Raw genomic sequence first — 21,369 nt, 5'->3', positions numbered from 1 at the left:
TACACAAACGGGTTGTTTATTTGATGCATCAGAAATGACAGCGACAATACTTTGTAAATATGCAACGGGTGAAAGCCCACTGAAACAGCTTTAGGATGGGCATTTTATAAGTTAGATATTCTTCACCACAGTGCCGATTAAGAAAATTTAAGAACTGCGCTCAGCTTCGAACTTGCCGGTCTTCAATTTTTCCGCATGATCTTGGCCCCTAAATAAAATAATAAAGAGTTAATTAGGTAAATTTAGTTAGCTCGTCGTTTAATTATAGAGCTGTATCAGGTACATGATGCCCGCTATGTTGTACGGTATTCGGTGTATGTTGACACGGTATTCGCATGGGCACAGCCTCCGTCGCACCAGTCACTCCTGTCGATGTTTGAAAAATTTCGCTCACAACTGAAACAAGCAAGCTGCACCATAAAAAAAAAAAAACAAAGAGGAATGCTTCCGCTTAACTAATCTTCAAGGTCCAATGAAAACTTGGTGGATTTGCGTCGAGAGAGGGTTGAAGCGCTTGCCGAGCTTCTTCCTGATGCACTTCATCTTTCACAGCCCCGTTTTAACGAGCTTGAACTATCTTTTAGGTGTTCTGCTTCCTGACTTCGAAACCTGCGAAGCAAAGAGGGAAAATAAAAAAAACCCTAACCACTCAAAGATTATTTCCAAAGTCGAGCCCACTTGAAACGGCCGCAGTTATAACGAACGATCGCTTACTACGAATGAGAGCGGCGCTATCATCAAAGTATGAACGGGGGCAATGGGAGTACGTTTCACATACATCGAATAACCGTGGCGGCGTAACTCGGTTGGAACGAACAAGAGGTGCCAGAACCTCGGCCTCACAGTCGAAACACTGGAGCGGCGAGGGAAGAGCGTAGCCGAGCGCCCTTGACACCTTTCCTCGAAAAGAGCGTGGACACTTAGAAACGCAATTGAAAAAAAGACAAGAAAGACACTGCCGATAAAACGGCACAGTTTTACAAAATGCTGCCGTCGGAATACAGGCCTTGAAAAGCAACACCTGCACTGAAGAAAGGGACGCTAGCTCCTGCGTTAACATCAAACTGTGAACTAGGAGGAACAGCAGCGACCAGCGGCGAACCTGTGTCATCGGCAAATCTCGTGCACTACGATGCTTTGGGAGCTACGTTTTAGTACAGAGGCCGAACACAGAGGCCTGCATTACGCGTGAGTTTTCGTTTTCGTTCAAGGAACGTGCAATCAGGCACAAGTTGTAATGGCGAACTGGTATTGCGCACTATTGGCTTGTTGAGGCTAACAGACCTCTTAATCCAAAAAATGCTGACTATACGGAGAGACATTTGTGACGCACAGTAATACTGGAAAAGCTTAGCCTTCGTCATTTGGACGATGACGCGATTTATGGCCTAGAGCATAATAAAAGCAGTTATTTGGTAATTACCAAAGACATGTCGCTGAAATCCAAATCTTCGTGCGTAGTAGTGTGACAAAACCATATATGTAACTAAGGAAAAGAAGCACGCCTCCTGTGTCTAGCGCTATCAGCTCAACCTTTACTATCCCCTCCCAAGCAGTATGCGCATTGCCTTTCCACTATGGCGTATGGCAACTCTCAACAATAGGGTCGTAAGAGCGAGTGCTTAGTCAAAATCCAGAGACACTGAGTTATCACCACCTAACATTTTGAAAATATGCAAAGATGGTAGGCTCACGGCATCAATCCAAGAAGACAAACGACCGCTTTCCTCATTTTGTGAGCAAAATGTTTAAAACATTTCTAACATGGTTAAACACCTGCGGGTCTGCATTGTACCGTGAACATGCAAACATACCCAAGTTCCAATCATAGTCATGAATTGCCTTTTTTTCCTGTACTGTCTGTGGCGTATGGTTCTCCTAATATTTTCGGAAAGGCCAGCCGCGGTTGCTCAATGGCTTTGGTTTTCGGTTTCTGATTGAAAAGCCGTGTCATCGGATATGAACAAAAAATTGGCACTGGCTTAGCTCTGGTTAAGCCTGCATATACAAGCGAAAAGCTGCAGTTATGCTTTGTTTGACGTCATGGCTGTCGCAGTTCGCGCACAATGCCCTGGGAGCACCACGATAACGGTGTAGGCAAGCGCGTTGTATAGCCCTCGTTCCGCATGCGTAGTAACTGTGGTAAACACGCGGCTGCAAGTAGCGTCATACGAGGAAGCCGAGCGCGCGCCGATGCACACTCGGTAAACACGCGCAGAGCGCGCGAACGACGGCGAAGGTCGACCGGCGGAGCCGCGCCCGGCGGCGGCTCCGCCGACCACGTGCGCCTCTCCAGTGACGTGACGCGGCCAACTCGCGCATGCGCCGCTGGGGCTAAAATTGATCACGGTGCACGCCAGACCCGGTGTTGACTAGCCTAGTGAAGCTTTTCGCTTCAAAATGCCATTGTGCTCTGCGTTGGCAGCGCACGTTGGGGACCCACTATACTACGTTTCATACATAGCAGGTACCGCTCAGGAGGCTGCGAAAGTAGAGCGTCCGCAATGCCATATCACTCCGCCACGTATCGTTTGTTCTTCTCGAGTCCTCACTGGGGGTTTAGACGAAAACGAATAGCGGTATAAAACGAGATGGTAGCGCTGAAAATCCTGGTCGGAGCTCTGAGCCGCTGGTTGTTCAGGCCATCTGGCTATAATTTTCAACCAGTGTGAACTTCTTTTTAGGCTCGGATGCAGTAAGGGCCATTCATCCTACAAGCCGCGTATCATACCGCCACACTAATTTCCGCTTCTCGAAGTCACGGTGAGTCGCAGGTGGAAAATCTGGCAAGAGATAGTACAACGGTTGCCAGTCACGGTTCTTGAAATCTGCCACAGTGAAATATGCCTGTGTTCAATTTGGTTGCATGGCGGACTACGCTTTGGCCGCGGATTTCGCCTGTGTGTGCGTGTGCGTGCGTGCGTGCGTGTGTGTGTGTGTGTGTGTGTGTGTGTGTGTGTGTGTGTGTGTGTGTGTGTGTGTGTGTGCGCGTGTGCGTGTGCGTCTGCGTGTGCGTGCGTGTGCGTGTGCGTGCGTGTGTGCGTGCGTGCGTGTGCGTGTGCGTGTGCGTGCGTGCGTGCGCGCGCGCGCGCCGCAAACTTACTACAGCACTCCATCAGCTATTGTACTGTCCTTGGGCATCCCGCATACAAAGACAGAACGTTGTTGAGCAATACAGCTATCCGGGCAAATGCCACCGCAGCACGTTTGTGATAGACGTCATTCTTTGTTTTTTGTTTGACCTCTGACGGCACAGCACCTGGGGCACGTGTGGCGCTTGCACTAATTCCAAAATAAGAGGAAAAAAATTGCTTTCGGGGAAATTAAAGGCAAAGTAACTGTCACTTCTCTGTCGCGCGCGTGCGTGCGCGCATTTCATGCACATCCGGGCCGCCCTCCGCTGAAAATGCATCTGCCAGAAGCCTCCACCATCCTGTAGTAGCTCACGCATCAGCGCAACGAAGATGCGACGCTGAAAACAAATTCAAAGACGCAATGAGAAGGCGATCAATGTGAAAGCGAAATGCACGACGAACACTCCTAACGCAGATTTGTCACATCACACCGTATCATAGCATGTGGATTTTTCTGTTGCTGATCTTTCCGGTGATCATGCTGTTGCCCTTGGCTTCCGTAATTACATTTTCTTCGCTGCCGCCTAATCCGACACCCGTAGTTCCCGCGGGATGAATCCTACCGGATTTGAGACCTCAGCGCCGCCTGCCGTAGCTTGTTTACACTGCTCAGGCTTTAGTTGCGCTGTAGTGCACGAGAGAGCGCGACCTAACTTCTTTATTTCCTTTCTTAATTTGAAAAAGGCAGCGAGGCTTCATTCCGCGCTCCTATTGGTTATCCCACATGCTCTGACCTCTCGGGAAAAAAGCTAGGAAACAAAACGCGCCTCGTCCATGCTCTTTCAGCAGACGCAAAAGTAAAGAACTGAACTTGCGAATAAATAAAATTACTTACAACCGAGGGCTTACATAGGTAAAAGGGGTTAAAGCCCAGGTATATACGCGTTTAGCTTGCTAGCAGTAAATATAAAACGCGCGGCAGGAATTTTGCAATTCTGTGATTACCAAACAAGAGAGGCTTCTTCCACTTTTCAGAAAATGCTAAACTTCGATTCCAAACGGGAAGGCTAAAGATATGCCGGGGGTCTTTTTCTTAAGTTTACAAATATTTATTTTAAGAGCCGCGAGGTTCGGTTGTCCATGTCGGCGCAATGGCGGACACCAAGGCGGACATCATGTATGGGACAGAGCTCAATAATTAGACCATAATCAACTTATATTTACTGATCAAATTTTTGGTGCGTCAGCACTAGATTCCTCGCTGGAGAAAAAATCCTATCTGTAGATGTAGCCTTCACTTGCCAGCTGCCACCTGCCACGGTTGGCAGGTGGCAAAGCGGAGAAACGTACGTCGCTTACGTCGCTTTAATGTATTATTTTTTTTTAATATCAGCAATGCTCCCACTGAGAGGGAAAATGAGTTCAATTGTAGTGCTACACTCCAACTGTGCTTTCTTGTTGTACTAGAATCTCGTTAAAACGTCTGTTCCTCTTGATACGGCATTGATGTATGATTTGAATATTTGTAAACATTTTCTCATATTGGTATTGCGTTTCTTTCGTTGCTCACATGTCACTTGATGTATAGTTAGTTAGTTATATTGATTTAATGGCGCAAAAGCAACTGAGGCTATGATGCGCCAAACACAAGGTTGGAGTTTTTGTTAACGGTGAAGCTTTTTATACTTAGAGTTTGTTTAAAACGCTGGCTTCCTTGAGAAACCTAAAAATACATGAGATGTCAACCAGTGCTCGATCACCTAAAAGTAACATGGGGTGTAATGGGATGCTTTCCCTGTAAAATGTTGTAAAATATTTCTTTCGTAGTTCTTCCAGTTTGATACATGAAATTAAAATGTGGTTCACTGTGAGTTCAACAACACCCATTTCACAGAGAGGTTTGTTTTGTTTGGTTAGCAGAAAGCTGTGCGTGAGGTGGGTGTGTCCAATGCGGAGCCGACATAAAATAACTTCGGTAAAACGTTCTTGATGCCTACATGATTGCCATGCCCCTAAAATTGGCTTCACAGAATGTAATTTGTTGTTTACGTGCTCTTGCCATGCAGCCTGCCACTTATTTTTGAGTTTACTGTAGATAAACTTTAAACAATCCCTGTGCGGTATGTTCACTTGCTTTGTTTGGCCTTGCCGGGCTTGTGCAGCGCATACATCTGCTTTCTCATTACCTACAATTTCATTATGGCTAGGAACCCAGCAGAATTTAATGTTATGCTTTTGTTTTGTGATTTTAACCATGTTATGTATGATTTTTTCTATTATGGGTTCAGCTGCATTTCTGGAGTGCAGTGCTTTAAGCATACTTAGGGAATCGGTGTAAATGATGCTATTTTTGATGTTCTCTCTTACTATTTTTTCTACAGCTACAAAGATGGCATAATACTCAGCAGTAAAAACCGATGCGCATTCTGGTAGTCGCATTGTCTATTTATTTTTTCCTTGGATTACTGCACTTCCAACATGACCTTCTTTTTTGAGCCGTCGGTATAAAATTCAATGTAGGTGTCATACTTTTCTTGTAGTGCAAAGAATTCCTGTAATATGTACTCGTTTGGCGTTTGCTTATTGTCTAAATGTGTCATTGTGAAGTCACATACTGAAGGCAGGCTGTACCATGGTGGCAAATATACATTCCTTTGTGCAATATTCGGTAGGGCATCTAGTACTGTCAGTTCTTCGCATTTATCTTCAAAGCGCAGTAGTAATGGCCTGATAGAATGTGGTTTGTTGATGAATAATCTTTTAGATGGCCACTTGGTGACAATTGGATGGCAGATATGTTTCGGAAGAGAACGGATTTTTAAGACGTATGTGCATGTAAGGGCGATTCTTCGATCCTCAAGAGCGGCTTCATTAGTTTCAACGTAAAGGCTGGTTACTGGTGATGTTCTGTATGCTCCAGATGACAGGCGCAGACCAAGATTATGAATGGGGCCTAATCTTTTTAAGTAGGATGCTCTTGCCGAACCATATACTATGCACCCGTAGTCCAGCTTGGAGCGCACCAGAGAGCGATATATTTGTAGAAGGCTGGCTCTATCAGACCCCCACCGTTTCCGTGAGAGTACTTTTAAGATATTGAGGGTTTGAGAAGCTTTCTTTTTGAGGTTGTTAACGTGTGGTAGAAATGTGAGCTTCTTGACGAAAGTTACGCCTAAAAATTTGTGTTCTTGTTTAATTGGTAGTGCATTGTGATTCAGGTATAAATTGGGATCGACCTGTAGGCCTCGTCGCAATGAAAAAAGAACAACTACTGTTTTTTGAGGAGAAAATTTAAATCCACTTTTGTCTGCCCAAGCACCTAGTTTATTTAGTGTGATTTGTATCTGTCTCTCACAGGTTGATATGCTGGAGGATGTGCATGCTATTTGTAGGTCATCTACATAAACTGAATGCATTATGGACTTGGGTATTGCTTTAGCTAAGGAATTCATTTTTACTATGAAGAGTGTCGTGCTTAGAATACACCCCTGGGGTACGCCGTTCTCTTGGGTGAAAGTCATGGAGAGAGTTGCTCCTAGGCGGACTCGGAATGTGCGGTTAGCCAGGAAGTTGTTCAAGCAGTTCAACATCCTGCCGCGGATACCTAGCTCTGCTAGGTCACGGAGGATGCCGAACTTCCACGTGGTATCGTAGGCCTTCTCCAAGTAAAAAAAGACCCCAATAATGTGCTGCTTGTGGATAAACGCCTCACGGATGGTGTTTTCTAGGCGGACAAGGTGATCTGTGGTCAAGCATGCTTTCTTAAACCCGCATTGGTGTGTATCTAATAGTTGCCGAGATTCAAGTACGAAGGTCAGTCTAATGTTTATTACACTTTCGAAAGATTTAGCAATGCAGCTGGTGAGGGCTATTGGTCTGTAACTGCTAGGACTTGTTGGTGCTTTTCCGGGTTTGAGAAAAGGTATTATGACTGCTTTTTTCCACTCGTCAGGTATATTTCCAGTTATCCAGATTTTATTAAAGAATTTTAACAGTGCCTCTACAGCAGCCTCGGAGAGGTGGGCAAGCATAGCATAGTGCACGTTGTCTGGCCCTGGTGCTGTCTTTTTTCCAGAAGATAATACCTTATTTAATTCTTGGAGTGTGAGAGGCTGGTTGTAATCTTCATGTATACCCGCTCCGGATGGGAATTCTCGTTTTTCAGCTATTTCTTTGTGTTTCTGAAATGTGCTTGTGTAATTGGATGAGCTTGAGATCTCAGCAAAATGCTCACCTAATATGTTGTCCTGTTCTTCTAAAGATGTTTGTGTCCCGGGTGCTGTCAAGAGAGGAAGTGTGAAAGGGGTATGGTCACCAGTAAATTTACGAACTTTTTCCCACATTTTCTTTGATGTTATTGAACTATTTATTGAGGAGACATATTTCTGCCATGAGGTTTTCTCTGCATTTCTTCGCACATACCGCGCTCTGGCTTTTGCCTTCTTAAAGGTAAGTTCTCTGCAGTGGGATATCGACGCAGAGCGCTCCAGGCTTTGTTTTGTTGTTTTTTTGCTAATGTGCATTCTTGTGTCCACCACACTTTATGTTTCTTCTGTGCAAGTCCATTTGTTTGTGGTATAGCGAGTGTTGCGGCTGATACTATGCATTCAGTAAACTTCTCATTAATTTCATCTGTGCTGAGGTGGTCACAAAATTCCTCTTCCAGAGTGGCACTTTTTGTAAAAAGTGACCAGTCGGCGAGGTGAATTTTCCAGCGCTGTGGTCTTGTGGGGATGATTGGAGTGGACGATGAGAGCCTGATGACAGTAGGTAAGTGATCGCTGCCCATGGGGTCATTTAAAACAACCCATTTAAAATCGTTAAAAAGTAATGGTGATGCGAAAGCTAAATCGAGAAAGCTCATTTTTGCTGAGCTTGGGCAGCAATATGTGGCTTTTCCCGTATTTAAAAGACAGACATTATTCGAAAGTATAAAATCTTCGATTGTTTGGCCTCTAGAGTCACAGCGTTCGCTTCCCCAAAACGGAGAGTGAGCGTTAAAATCGCCAACTACCAGAAATGGCTCCGGCAGTTCATCGATCAGGCCTTCTAGATCTTGGCATGTTAATGCGATGTGTGGGGGAAGATATACACAACATATTGTTATGGTTTTGTAGCTGATGACGCTAACCGCAACCGCCTCAAGTTTTGTTTTCAATTTGATTTCTTGAGCCGGGACGCCGCTTTGAATGACGATTGCGACGCCTCCCGAGAGTCTATTTGCATGCTCGCGATCACGCCTAAAAGTTTTATAATGTTTTAAGATATTTGAATGTTGTGGACCAAGATTGGTCTCTTGAAGACATAAAGCTAGAGGCATCACTGACCCTAGAATATGTGTTATATCACTGTAGTTCCTCAACATTCCTCTACAGTTCCATTGAACCACAAATGTCATGTTTGTGTTTTAGGGTGGGAATGGAACGGAAGGAATTTACTGTTCTGGGCTCGTTACCGGGGTTCTGTCTTTTCTTCGCTCGAGAGAGCCGGTCTGCCGCTGCAAAGCGGGCGGAGTGGGAGTTGTATCCATCACCTCACCAGAGGTGCTGGAGGACCGCGAAGCCGCGGATGTGTTGGTGTCGGGCCTCTCCCGGCGGGGGGGAAGTCCTGCGGGGTGCCGACTCGTGGGCCGGTACTCCCTGCTTTGGAGATGGCAGGGCAGCCTTCGCTGTCCCTGCTTGGGGCGTGGATGGCCCTGCCATAGGCTCCGTGAAGGTGGCCTGGGCAGATGCCGGGGTGCTGCGTGATACAGCGTCCCTGCGCACCACGTCAGCAAAGTTTGTTTTTGTGGAGAACGTGAAGGTGTTCTTCGCGTGGTAGAGTTGTCTTGCTTCCTTGAAAGAGATGTTCTGTTTTGTTTTCATTGTTATGATTTCTTTCTCAGCCTTCCAAGAAGGACATGACCTAGAATATGCAGGATGATCACCTTCGCAGTTTGCGCAGTGAACTGCTGCTCCTTCACAGTTCTCAGAAGCATGGTCTTTTGAGGCGCATTTAGGGCAAGTTTTGTGGCCACGGCAGCTCTGTGACCCATGTCCGTACCTTTGACAGTTGAAGCACCTTCTTCGATTCGGTATGTAATGACGTACATTTATTTTCAAGTAGCATGCTTCGATAGTCTCTGGAAGTGTGCTGGAGTTGAATGTCAGAACAATATGTTTCGTCGGGATTTCCTTGTCGTCTTTCCTTATTTTAATACGATGCACGTTTGTGACATTCTGGTCACTGAGATCCTCAAGGATTTCTTCCTCAGTGAGGCAGACAAAGTCTGCTTCGGAAATGACACCACGGACACTGTTCAAGGAACGGTGTGGAGTTATTGAGACTGGGGTTTCCCCGACTGACAATACGGTGGAGAGCTTGGAAAGTTGCCCATTGTCTTTAAGCTCCAGAAGGAGGTCGCCACTAGGCATTTTTTTTAGCTTGTAACCCGTGCCCAAGGCATCGGTCAGGCTTTTTGCTACCAAGAATGGAGATATCGTTCGGGCAGGTTTATCTGTCTCTTCGCTGTGGAGCACATGGAATTTGGTGAAATTTTCTTTAGATTTCTGAATGTACTGAGCTGTCACATCGGTCCGCCCTCTTTTGAGAGGGCGATCTGGTTTGGAAAGGGGGGGAGCCATAGAAAAATTTAGTTTTTCGGTCATGGTGCCAGCCACTCACCATGGAGTCCCACAAGGGGACGCGACAGGAACTTGAAAGCAAGTCCTGCCCTCGCCAGCTGTACACCCCAACTATAACCCAATATGACTCAACTCAGGGTAGTTGGTCCCACAAGGTTAACCCTCGCCGCCAAGAAAAAAAGAAAAAAAACAAAGAAGAGAGGAGAATACAGGAAAGTTTCGAGAAAGAAAATAGGAAAGTGAAAGATGAAGGGGAGGAAAGGAAAAGGCGACTGCCGATTTCCCCCGGTCGGGTCAGGCCGGAGGTGCCGTCTACAGGAAGCTGGTGCCAAAGTGGTGTGTTGCCTCCGCCGAGGGGCCTTAAAGGTCCAAACGCTCGGCATCGGCTCAACCACCAGGATCCCCTTTTCCCCGGACACGGCGATGCCGCGCACGGCTAAGCGCGGATGCTCGGGTCCGTGGTGACGCATTGCTCACCATCATCCCCCTGCGGGGATGTCCCTGCGGATACTCGGGTTAACCCCGTGGTGGCGCCACTCACCAACGTCTGCATGCGGCAGACGCCCCCTGCGGGGATCACTTGATGTATAGTTCACTTGGCCGCTACTTTTGTGGAACCCATCTTCATGTTTGTAAAGGTGCACACATTTTACAGTTATTTGTTCCTGGCGCCTGGGTACAGTATTTTTTCACTTACTGCATGGGCTCGAAGTGGCAACTTGCTAAGGTACAGTTAAGGTAAACTTATGCTAAGGTATACACAAAACTTTCGGGCGTTACACTGCGTCCGCAGTCTGAGGTGCAGAACCTCAGTTTGTTCCGGATACTGTACAAAACCACTAATTAAGTCGGGCAAAGATCGCAATTGCTAGCGCAGTTTTTTTTTTATCACACAGCGTTAGAGCAGCCAAAGCAGTGGCCAACTTAAGATTATATACGCATGCCCTGTTGCACTCCTTCAAAAAAATATGGATTGGCCTACTCCACAGACACTCATTTAGGCGCACACGATATTTTTAATGCGCGGCTTGTAACGCGCACTGTAAAGTTACTCTGCAGGCCGGAAGCAGATCGTTAATGATGCGTAGTTCAGCGCTCCACGCAAGTGGCCAGATAAATTGACAAATACGAAGAAATGAATCAGTTAGACACACGTTTTCATGCCTGAAGAAAAAAAGGTGACGAGACGCCATTCTAGTGCAATTGTTTCTGTTGTCTTTATTAAGCGCAGAATATATTTTGGAGTGTATAATTTTATCCTATTTCTTTTTGACTGGAGAAAAAAGCGCAGGAATGCTCTTGCTTAGCAATGGTTGAACTTTGAAGCGTGTGGAACTAAAATTTTCTCCACATGGCACACGCGCAGCCTTCGAAGAAATCCACCATGCTGTAGTTTCCGGGTTGCAGCCACAAGAACTTCGGCCGATCGACTGAATAGGTGGTCCACTGCAGTCCCTCCGGGTCGACCGGTTTCCTGCGTGTTAAGAAAATGCATTTTCTCGCCAACGGAAGCTACCTTCACCCATCGCCGAGGGCTACTGAAGCTGGGGGCATAATGAGACGGCGGCAGTTCCACCGCTGCACGTGAGAACACTGACGCAAAACCATGCATAGGAGCTATATAAATGGTCGCGTTTAGGTTACTGCGACGGTTCGCGGCGGTTCTCTCGTTGTCCACACGGCGTCCATTTTACGCCCGCCCTCTTGCTTAAGCCAGCGCAGCTACCCAAGTGACAACCTAGTTTTTAGAAGTAAACTTCCGCTTGCGTTTTGTCTGACACCCTCGCCGTTTAACTTCCGCAACTTTTTTTAATGACGATACCACTTTAGCGCGACCGTATGTTTGTAATTACGGGCAAGTCGACTCCTTGAGCTGAAAAAAGTCCAAGATAAACACTGTGTGGGGCTTCTAACCACCCAGTAATAATGCGTTGTATCATTGAAACAAAAAAAAACGAAGCAGTAATTGATCCGTAGAAAACAATGTTGGCAGGAAAAAAAGCCAAGACGCATTCTGAAATAAACAATAACAAAATTAGCCGAATTCTTCAAAATGTTCAACCAGCAATCATGACGTATTACAGCAGTGTTAGGCCAGCATGTTAGGCCACGCCTTCTCATGCCAGGAGATGCTGTTGAAGGCGCGAGACGAAGAAAGAGAAATAAGAGCATCTGGATGGACGAAAAAGAAAAAAAGGTAATTATCGTGCATTAACTTCTGTCTTGTCATTGGGAGTTCAAAGGAAAATCTTTTGGAAATGTACTGTTGGAAAGGCTCCCTAAAGTCTATATGGCTTTCCTCGTATTCAACGAAGAGTTCAAATTGCGCAATCAACACTCACCCATCTCGAGCAAAAGCCACTAACGTCTCCATGGCGAACACGCTCAGCTGTTGGTCTTCTTCAGTGTAGTTAGCAGTGTCCAAGAAAGGAATTCCGAAAAAGTATGGGATCTCCTGCATATGTGCAACGCGCATCCATTCTGGCTGCGTCTCTTTTTGGGACCGATGCGCAAACACCAAACCGTAGACGTTGCCTCCTTGATCCGAGTTGTACTCGCTGAACAACTTGCTCGGACAGTAAAAATTGTGTTTGCCAAAGAAGTCGGCGGCTCTCTGTCTCAGTGCTCTTCTCGTATCGGAAGGACTGTCGTCCAGGTACGCAAAGCTTAATGGAACGATCTTCGCTTTAAGCCAGTTCGAGAGGATATTCCTTACCTCAGCAACAAAGTCTTGGTAATCGTACCCGCTAACGTCATCCTGAGCTAACTCGGTATCAGGCTGCATTATAAATGGGAAAGCGCCCTCATTTGAATCTACTGAAACCATCGCTTCTAGAGCGGGGTAAAGCCCGTTTTCGGCAGCAATCGACGGTAAATACGGAACATACTCGGTGTTGAAGGTTGGGAGAAATCCCAGAACTCTTGGCGACGTTACATTTTCCGTGGCATCGATTATCTCCTGGGCTGACCTACTTCTAAGACAATCCACGACTTTGTCAGGGTGGGTTGTGAGGTCTTGAAAGGCGTTCGCACAACCGAGGGCTGCCGCAACAGCGTTGCCCTTGGCGATGCTCTCGAACACTGAGTCGACGTTCGAGCTCGTAGTCTCCGTTCCGCTCATGGAGAAATAACGGCGGAACAGGCTCCTGCCGAAGGGCGAAATCAGGTGGAGGTGAATGGCCATGGAGCCTGAGCTCTCTCCAAAGACAGTTACAAGTTCGGGATCCCCGCCGAACGCCCTTATGTTTCTCTGTACCCACTGCATGACCAGCAGCTGATCCCAGAGGCCCATGTTGCCCGGGGATGCTTTGTTGCCCGCATCGAGATAACCCAATAAGCCGCTACGGAAGTTGCAAGACACAACAACCACATCGTTTAAGGCGGGCAACACTGCCCCATTGTATCTGGTTTCGTAAGCTGACCCCAATTTGAAAACACCTCCATAAAACCACAACAGGACTGGAAGTTTTGTCTTTCTTGATGCTTTAGGCGTCCATACGTTCAGGTGCAGGCAGTCTTCGGAAAGGGCCGTTGGAATGTAAAAAACCCAGGGAACTCGAGGTTGCATGCAGGAGTCTTTGACATCGGTTGCATTGTAGACTCCATCCCATGGAGGTATTGGTCGTGGCTTGAGGAAACGTAGCTCTCCGATAGGCGGAATCGCATATGGTATACCTAAGAATTCATCGATTGGCTTCTCAAGGATTGTTTCAGTTCGCCCTCGGATGAGTCCCTCTGTCGTAGAGACGACCACTGCATCGAGGGGTAAGGCGCAAGAAAGGAACAATGCGACGATGAATGAGTTCTTCCAGGTTTCCGCTGTCTCAGATCCCACGCGGGTGCTGCACATAAAAATTGTGAAAAGTTTTCTTTTAATATAGGTTCCCGGAAAGAACCATCACAACATCTAACCTCCACATTCTCTATCTCTGTCTACAGAAAAACTGACAGTCGGCTTCGCTCTGTTTATGCATGCATGACTCGAACATTCTACACGTTGCCTAATAAGGTGGCCAAAAATGTTTCGGGGACATGAAAAATCACAAAAAAATTGTATTCCCTGCCTGCCAAAAGGTGCACGCAGGCATTGAGTGCTGCACTGTGCATGGTCTCGCAGGGAAGTGCATGTAAAGCACATCATTTAGTTAGTTCGTTGCTGCGTGCTTAGACTGCCCATATATTAGCTTGTATTGTAATTTTTCTGTTACAGAAACTTTTCTGGCCACTAGTATATTATCGTGTACAGTCGATAACATTGCAGAGTTGGCTGCGGGTGGTTGCGGTCATCGTATTATAGCCCGCATTTCCCGTGGAAAAATTCCGCAGCTTCACCTGTGTTATCACCGGCCGGGCCTTTAGTCTGTGTGTAACGGCTTAGGTTATCGGTGACCACAATGAACCCCTCTTTACCAGATGCTGGTTTTCGAGAACAATAAGTACGTTGTGGGTTGAATAATGGCCCGTAAAAGTATTGCTGGTCTTGACGATTGTGTCTTCTGTAGTTGATAGCCTCTACAGGTTCTAACAACTGGCATGAAGACACCGCCACTAGTATATGCGTCGAATTTCTCAGAGCTTTGAAAAACTTTAGACCCCAGTCAATTATTCCCACTTACTGCTCACAGAGATTAAGTCTTTCTCCTGCTGTATAATTCACACAGGAGATGAAACTCCTAGACTAAACGCTGTCATCAGTAGCCACGAAATCGGTCAGAAAACTTGCTGAAAACTCGCGCAATCCAGTGGAAGTCGAATGCATCGTACTTACTGTTCGATGAAACTCATGCTCATGCCGCCAATCTTTCTCCGTTCTATGTACAGGTAGTGAGCCTATAAAGTGATTTTCGCCCGCTACACATGCGAGCGCTGCTGGTTTCCACATCTGTTTTGCAGTAGGCTGCTACCCATGTGCTCTTATACACAGGAAAAAAAAAAATTTGCCCGCGTTTTTTACAACGCTGTGATTGAGCTCATGGGTATCACATATGGGATGTCACCGGCAAATTTCGTTCTCAAATTTTTCCATCATTTTTTATTTGACAAGTATGAATTGCGCTGTCAACATTCCGTAGAAGTCCGACCATAACACCAGAATGGCTAAAGCAGGAGTTATTCCTCTGCATGACTTGTACTTACAGGTGGTAGTTCTCAGAAATTACTTTTCAGCACAGTTTAAACAGCCAGATAAAAAACCAGAGTCACTTAGGCATATAGCGCGTTATAAAGTTCCCAGGGTTTACACACATTATGGTAAAAGGACACGACAGTTCTATATACCCTACCATTTTAATAAACTACCTGCTCAGGTGTTTGGTTGTGATTCGTTGACGGCTGTGAAATCTGGACTGCAAGCGTGGTTTGAAAGTTTCAAAGAAAGGAAATACTGAGTTGCTTTGTAATTTCTATCTTGTTTTTCAATTTGTGTTCCATTTATTAACTGCAGATTTTCTTTGCTTTACATAATTCTCAATCGCTAAATTTGTTGACTGAACTATATGTAATATTTCGACTTTGTTATTGCTTTTTTTTTTCTTCTTTCTTCTTCTTCTTTTTCTTCTTTATGGATTGTAAAGTGTGCACTTTCAGCGTTTTGTATTCACCGCATGCTGTTGTGACTGCCGTGGCCCGCCCACAAGCGCTTGCGCTTCTGGGGGCACACGCTATGTACTGTGTATATATATCTTGCAATAAAATTCCTGTATGTATATGTATGTAAGTATAAAAAAAATACCTCGAGGCCAGCACACTTGTTTTTAGGCGATGTTTATTGCCTCATGGCATGAAGAGGGTATGTAATGATGGATGAAAGGAAAGTATAGTTAGGTTAATTAAAAAAGTTCGCCGATCTCATGAAGTCGAGGAGCGAGCGATAATGCGGTCCCTTGGTCGGCGAGAGACCCGCATCCGGCACGAACCTGAATGTTCCTTGCAGTAACTTGTAGCCGCGGAGGCAAACTAAATGAATTCATTCACGTAGCATAATTGCGGCGGTTTACCTTTTTCTACGCATCGTCAAATACTAAACTGCTCATAGTTTTTGTGGGTTTAACATCCCAAAGTGACTAAGGCCGTGAGGAACGCCATAGTAGAGGGCTTCGGAAATTACGACCGCCTGGGGTTCTTTGCCATGCACTGACATCGCACAGTTCACGTTTAGTTTTCCTGCGCGTCACTTCAGCAGCTGTTCCAGACGCGGCAGGAAGTGCCTTGGGAGTTCACAACATGTTTACTACACCTCAGTGGCCAGCCTTCCTGCTTTTGTCGGCGCTTATCTCGGCCGATCAAGTTGCTTTTTAAAAGGGTATCGCTGGCGTGTTTTTTAATGCAGGTATCCTGTTTGCATCCACCTCCACCTGTTCACGTCCGCGAATTTCGCGCCGTCCGTCCGTCCGTCCACACCACTAGAAAAACTTCCGACAATAAAATACACCGAGAAAATGTTTAGGTCTCACTAGGTTTTAAACCTGCGCCCTTTGCGCAACCGAAAATGCGTGTGTGACTCTTTAAATACCAAACAATTGCCACGTTTTTTTTACAAGGCATTTCCAATGACAAAAATGACTGGTCTCTTCGTAGAGCGTTCAGAAGGGACAGCTTTATGGGAAAAAGAGGCGCCCAGAAACGAGAAACGCAGCCTTGAGACACGAAAGCAATATGGACACAAAAGTAACCACGATTAAAAAGAATTGGAATCGTTGAAAGAACAAGAGGAGGCGACACCTAGCCGATAGCGCGTTCATACTATCTTTGCTTGTCTGTTCGATAAATAACTGCAGTTAAGGTACGACATCGGTGACGCTGCGGGTATTTAGCTTGTCTGCCGCGGAATAATAGAACCAGGCGAATCCATCAAGCGCCTTCTCTGGCTTTCTTGAATGCAGCACCTTAGTATCTTCGCGACGGGTGCAGCTAGGTAGCCCTATCTCCAGTTGTGCGGTTGTCATGACGCCGCGGCATGGGCGATACACGAGACGCTGTGCCAGTTACTTTATTCGGAAGTTGGCGGCGCAGATATACGTTGCTCGACCTATAAGTCTTCAAGCAATGCGGAAAGTTGGGCGAGTTGGTAATACATGTTGAACTTAGCAAAGCGCAATAAAAAGACAGGGACAAGAAGAAGAAGAAGCACGCAGGACAAACGCTTGACATCAACTAGTTCTTTACTCGGGAAAAAAACACATATATACAGATACATAGAGGGCGGAAACAAATTATTAACCAAACAATGAATCGGCTTTATCTCAAGTGTGTTTAGCGTGAACAGGTATCAAGGTAAGCAATTTCCTTGCGTGATAAGGTCAGGGAAGGAGTGCTGATACAATTTTCAGCTTTCTTTACAATGCGATAAGCCTCTATAATTTCTCTGTCAAGCCTCTTTTTTCCTTTACCGCACGTGCGTGTGGCATTGAAGTGCGGATCATTTGCTTTACATTTTTTACATTACTTGCTGTGTTCTGCTAGGTGCCCATCCGTTGCTACAGCTTGCACAGCACGACGGTGTTCCCTCAACATATCGTTCAGGCACCTGCCTATCTGGCCAATGTACGACTTCTAGCACGAGAGCGGAATCTCGTAGACCACCCCTGTGACGCAGGTTGTGAAACGGGTGGCATGCTTCGTTGTGCACCCAGGATGGTCATTCACCTCGTTGACAGCTCGACACATTTGTGAGATCTTATTGGGCGCTGAAAACACGACGGATACCCCGCACTTGTCGGCCACTTTTTTAGCCGGTGCGACACTTTGTGTATGTAGGGGATCACCGCCGGACGCCTAGTCTGGGGAGCCTTTTCTTTTCGCTTCCCAGAGTTTTTTTTTTTTTTAATGCGATGTTTATTGCATCAGGGCATAAAACGGCATGTAATGATAAATGAGCATGCCTAAATAAATGAGTAAAGGTTCTAGCTCCTTCACTAGGCTTTCCACCACAGAGGCGATGATTTCTTGTGGGAAACCAGCCCTCGCTGTGACTGCATCTGCACAGAGGCCGATACTTTATGCTTACACGATTTGTTGAGGGCTTCACGTATGCAATTTAGGGCAATCCCCCTCTTTACTACCTTTGAGCGGGCCGAATCATAGTTCAAAATGCCTTTTTTGGTACGCGGCTGATACACCCAGCAGACTTTATCCTTATCTAGAGTCAAACAAACGTCAAGGTACTGCAGACTGCCTTTGATAGGATCCTCACACGTAAACTGCAGACCGTGGGAACAATTTTCGAACACCTTGATCACATTTTTTATAGCATTGCTACTTTGGCCACCTTCTGTCGATTTCATAACCACAAGATAATCATCCACATACCTAAACACTTTGACAACAACAGATTTATCAAGGCTGTCGCTAATGCACGTGTCACAATGGGCTAAAAAGACGTCAGATAAAATGGGGGCAAGGCAGAAACCAATGCATATGCCTTCTTTTTGAAGAAAAGACTGTCCGTTATGAATAACAAATGTTGATGCAAGGTAAAAACGAAGCACTTCTAAGAAGTTGTCAATAGATAAACCCGTCGAGTTTTGGAATGCGACAGCACCCGATGCTTCGATAAGATCTCTTACAGCCCGCAGCATATCCGACTGTGGGATAGAATAAAACAAATCTACCACATCCAAAGAGAAAGCGTACAGGCTCTCAGAAGCTTGTCCCCTGTTCTTTAGGTAGCTTGTGACTTCCGACGAACTTCGAATCATGAAAGGATCCATGAAAGGTAACGAGCTGATATGCTTCTGCAAAAATCTGGATACCACACCTTGCCAGGAGTCCGTTTCCGTAACAGTGGCACGAAAAGGCACCCCTTCCTTGTGGGTTTTTGCAGAAAAAAAGGCACGCAACCCGTCTCTTTTTGCTGCTGAGATACTTTTGCACAAATTCGGTAGATTCAAACTCTCACGTAGTTCGAACGCTCGTTTTTTCACTTTTGCCCGGGAAAAGGTAAAGTTAACAAAATTCTTATTGAATGCCTGATCGGCCTTCTCACGGTACAAAGAATTTGGCATGACGACAAACCCTCCTTCCTTGTCGCTAAACAACAGGGCTAAGTCATTGTTTCGAAGATAGTTAATAGCAGAAATTACATCTTTGTTCCTCTTTCTGACGTTCTTTTTGGATGAAATGCAGTGAACGGCTTCGGAAATAAACCGACCCTTGTCCTCCGCATCAACAGGTGCTGCTAGGTGGATTATACCGCGCACTTTTTGCACACCCCTTTCCTTTTTATATGGTCTTCACCACCTGCACAGGTATACGGACTCATCCCTTGTTCGTGACACACACACATAGTGAGGCAACATTCATACCAACTTCTACAAAACTGGACATATAGAAATATAGGTCTTTCTCTGTTTTCCTGACCGCTTTACAGCAAGCGCCTTTGTTTTTGTTTGCCATTACCGGTCAGCGGCAGACTCTGAGCAAGCAGGAGTGCTACGTACTGCACAAGCACGCTGTACCCTAACCGCGAAATAGGATTGGACAGTTTTTAGAACAGAACAGTTGCTGCACAGTAGTGACGTAAGCAGGCAGAGCATTGCATTTCATATTTTGTCGTCGTAATTAGTTGCCTACAAAAAACTGATATTATTTTTCGCCAAGGAAAATGCGATACAAACATACAGGATCGGGTAGCAGTACTAGCGGCACCAGAAGGTTTGCCTCTTAGGCACCGGCTGTCTTCGTAAACTGGATTGTTTAAGCTCAGTGTTTTGGGCCATCACTGCCATAAATGCATTCAGAGCGAGAAAAAAAAACTAATCAAGAATCATGATGGCATGTTTCTAAGTCTTTTTAATAAAAGAAAAGTTGTATTTGCAAATTTTTACTGTATGCCTCAGTGTACAACAGAGTGTCAAAATTTTCTCCACATGGCGCACGCGTCTCCTTCGTAGAAATCCACAAGGCTGTAATTTCCGTGCTGCAGCCACAAAAACTTCGGACTCTCGACCGAATAATTCGGCCACTGCTGACCTTGAGGCACAGTAGGCTTCCTGCGTGCAAAGGAAATACATTCCCCAGTCATCGGAGCCAAAGCTCCTGATTTTCCGTGAACCATCAAGCTATCACTCTACAAAAATGTATTGTAAACTGCGAATACTACAGGAATAAAGATAAAACACAAGACTGGGTAAGTAGGAAGTTACTCATTGTCAAGAGCGCACGAAAGGACTCGCGCTACAGGCAGAAAGACAATATATTCATGCATTGTACGCCACTATGTCGTCGGTGTCAGAAATGGTAGTTGCCGTTTTCAACCCTCTAAACAATGCTGTCTACATTTCAGCTCACAAATATCCACTCTATTTACCTGACAAGAAGGCGCATTTGCTATTTGCCACAGCTTTTTCGTTTCATACGCAAAAAAAACACTCTGCTGTGAGTCTTTCTTCTACTGCTTTTTGTTTTATTCTGTCATACAAAACACTGAATTTGTATGAAAACCCTCCTAGTTTTGCCGCCGCGGTGGCTCAGTGGTTATGGTGCTCGGCTGCTGACCCGAAAGACGCGGGTTCGATTCCGGCTGCGGCGGTTGAATTTCTTTGGAGGAGAAATTCTAGAGGCCCGTGTACTGTGCGATGTCAGTGCACGTTAAAGAACCCCAGGTGGTCGAAATTTCCGGAGCCCTCCACTACGGCGTCTCTCATAACTTTAGTCGCTTTGGGACGTGAAACCCCATAAACCAACTAAACCAGCTCCTAGTTTTTTGTTCTTATAAGTTTTTTCATACTTATCTTAACTGTTTTCTTTACAACCTGCCTGTCAGTGGTACTACATCGCAAACGAAAACAGTTGGATAGGGACACTTAAAGTACTTGTTGAGAGATAGTTCGAAGACCTGCAAATGTTCGAAACTTCGAGCTGCACATGGCCTGGGCGGAGACCCTGCAGTGCGCTTGGGCTTGAAGCGTCTTTGCCGCGGTATACCCCTGACGCGGCGCCATCTGCTCCTCCTGTAGCGCTCTTGGCATTGACGCAACGCACGCGCCTCGCTTGGAGACGGCGTGATGATATCATTTTGGGACCATCTCTCCGTCACAACGACGGCCACCGACGGAATTTCGTGTTATTTGGCTAGTAATTATTACTTTTGCATTAAATAAGAAAATGTACATTCTGAGCGCAAGATGTTGCATTAGTGCTTTTACATTTACTTTTTGCGTTCTCCTGCGCCTTTCTTTGCAGATGCGTACATGTTGCGATAGTCCACCTACACCAGCAGAGAGCGCCGCTCGCCGAGCCCACGCGTCAGGGTCACTGCGGGTGAACCACGTGTGCTCACCAAACTGCTCCTGTCGCGTACGCTCCGAGTGCACTCCCAAAGCCTACAGCTTTTCCTATCGTACATGCGCACTACTCGCGACGAGGTCACTTATGTTCGCGGACTCTACCTTACGCTCAACACTCGCCGCAAAAGTGGCTGAACATTCCTATAGCAACTTTAAGTGTAAAATCGTAGCATATCTCGTTATCTAGAGAAAATGCATGCATGAAATGCATGGCAGGAAACACGCAGCACATTACAGGACGGCTCTTAGATGGCAGTCTTGGTGAGGGGTGGTTAAAGTCACTTTATGGCTGGTATAGGCCAAGACCCTTCGATATCTGATCTATTCAACGCGCATAGTCTCGCTAGCTGCTTCCACGGCTTGAGGAGCTTCCATGATCAACCAAAA

At 46.0% G+C, this 21,369-nt stretch overlaps 1 protein-coding gene across 1 annotated transcript; it reads right to left on the bottom strand.

The window, feature by feature from the left end:
* Positions 1–11,032: 11,032 nt before the first annotated feature.
* Positions 11,033–13,265, bottom strand: LOC149340064 (acetylcholinesterase-like). The gene is made up of 2 exons (XM_089550637.1): positions 12,040–13,265; positions 11,033–11,171 (listed from the first exon to the last, which is right to left on the bottom strand). Exons 1-2 carry the CDS (start codon positions 13,263–13,265, stop codon positions 11,033–11,035), a joined length of 1,365 nt encoding a protein of 454 aa, XP_089406763.1.
* Between the last annotated feature and the right edge of the window lie 8,104 nt (positions 13,266–21,369).

The sequence above is a fragment of the Amblyomma mixtum genome, chromosome 6, assembly GCF_055824585.1.
Source record: "Amblyomma mixtum isolate Tamu chromosome 6, ASM5582458v1, whole genome shotgun sequence".
In the NCBI taxonomy this organism is placed as follows: Eukaryota; Metazoa; Arthropoda; class Arachnida; order Ixodida; family Ixodidae; genus Amblyomma; species Amblyomma mixtum.
The sequence above is the reverse complement of the archived record's forward strand: the minus strand, read 5'-3'. Positions and strand labels throughout refer to the sequence as shown.

Excerpts from the sequence above, each read along its gene's own strand:
- LOC149340064 (XM_089550637.1), bottom strand. The coding sequence starts at position 13,265 with ATGCAACCTCGAGTTCCCTGGGTTTTTTACATTCCAACGGCCCTTTCC. Across the intron at positions 11,172-12,039 it reads GTGGCTTTTGCTCGAGATGG|GAAACCGGTCGACCCGGAGG; the intron begins GTGAGTGTTGAT and ends CTTAACACGCAG.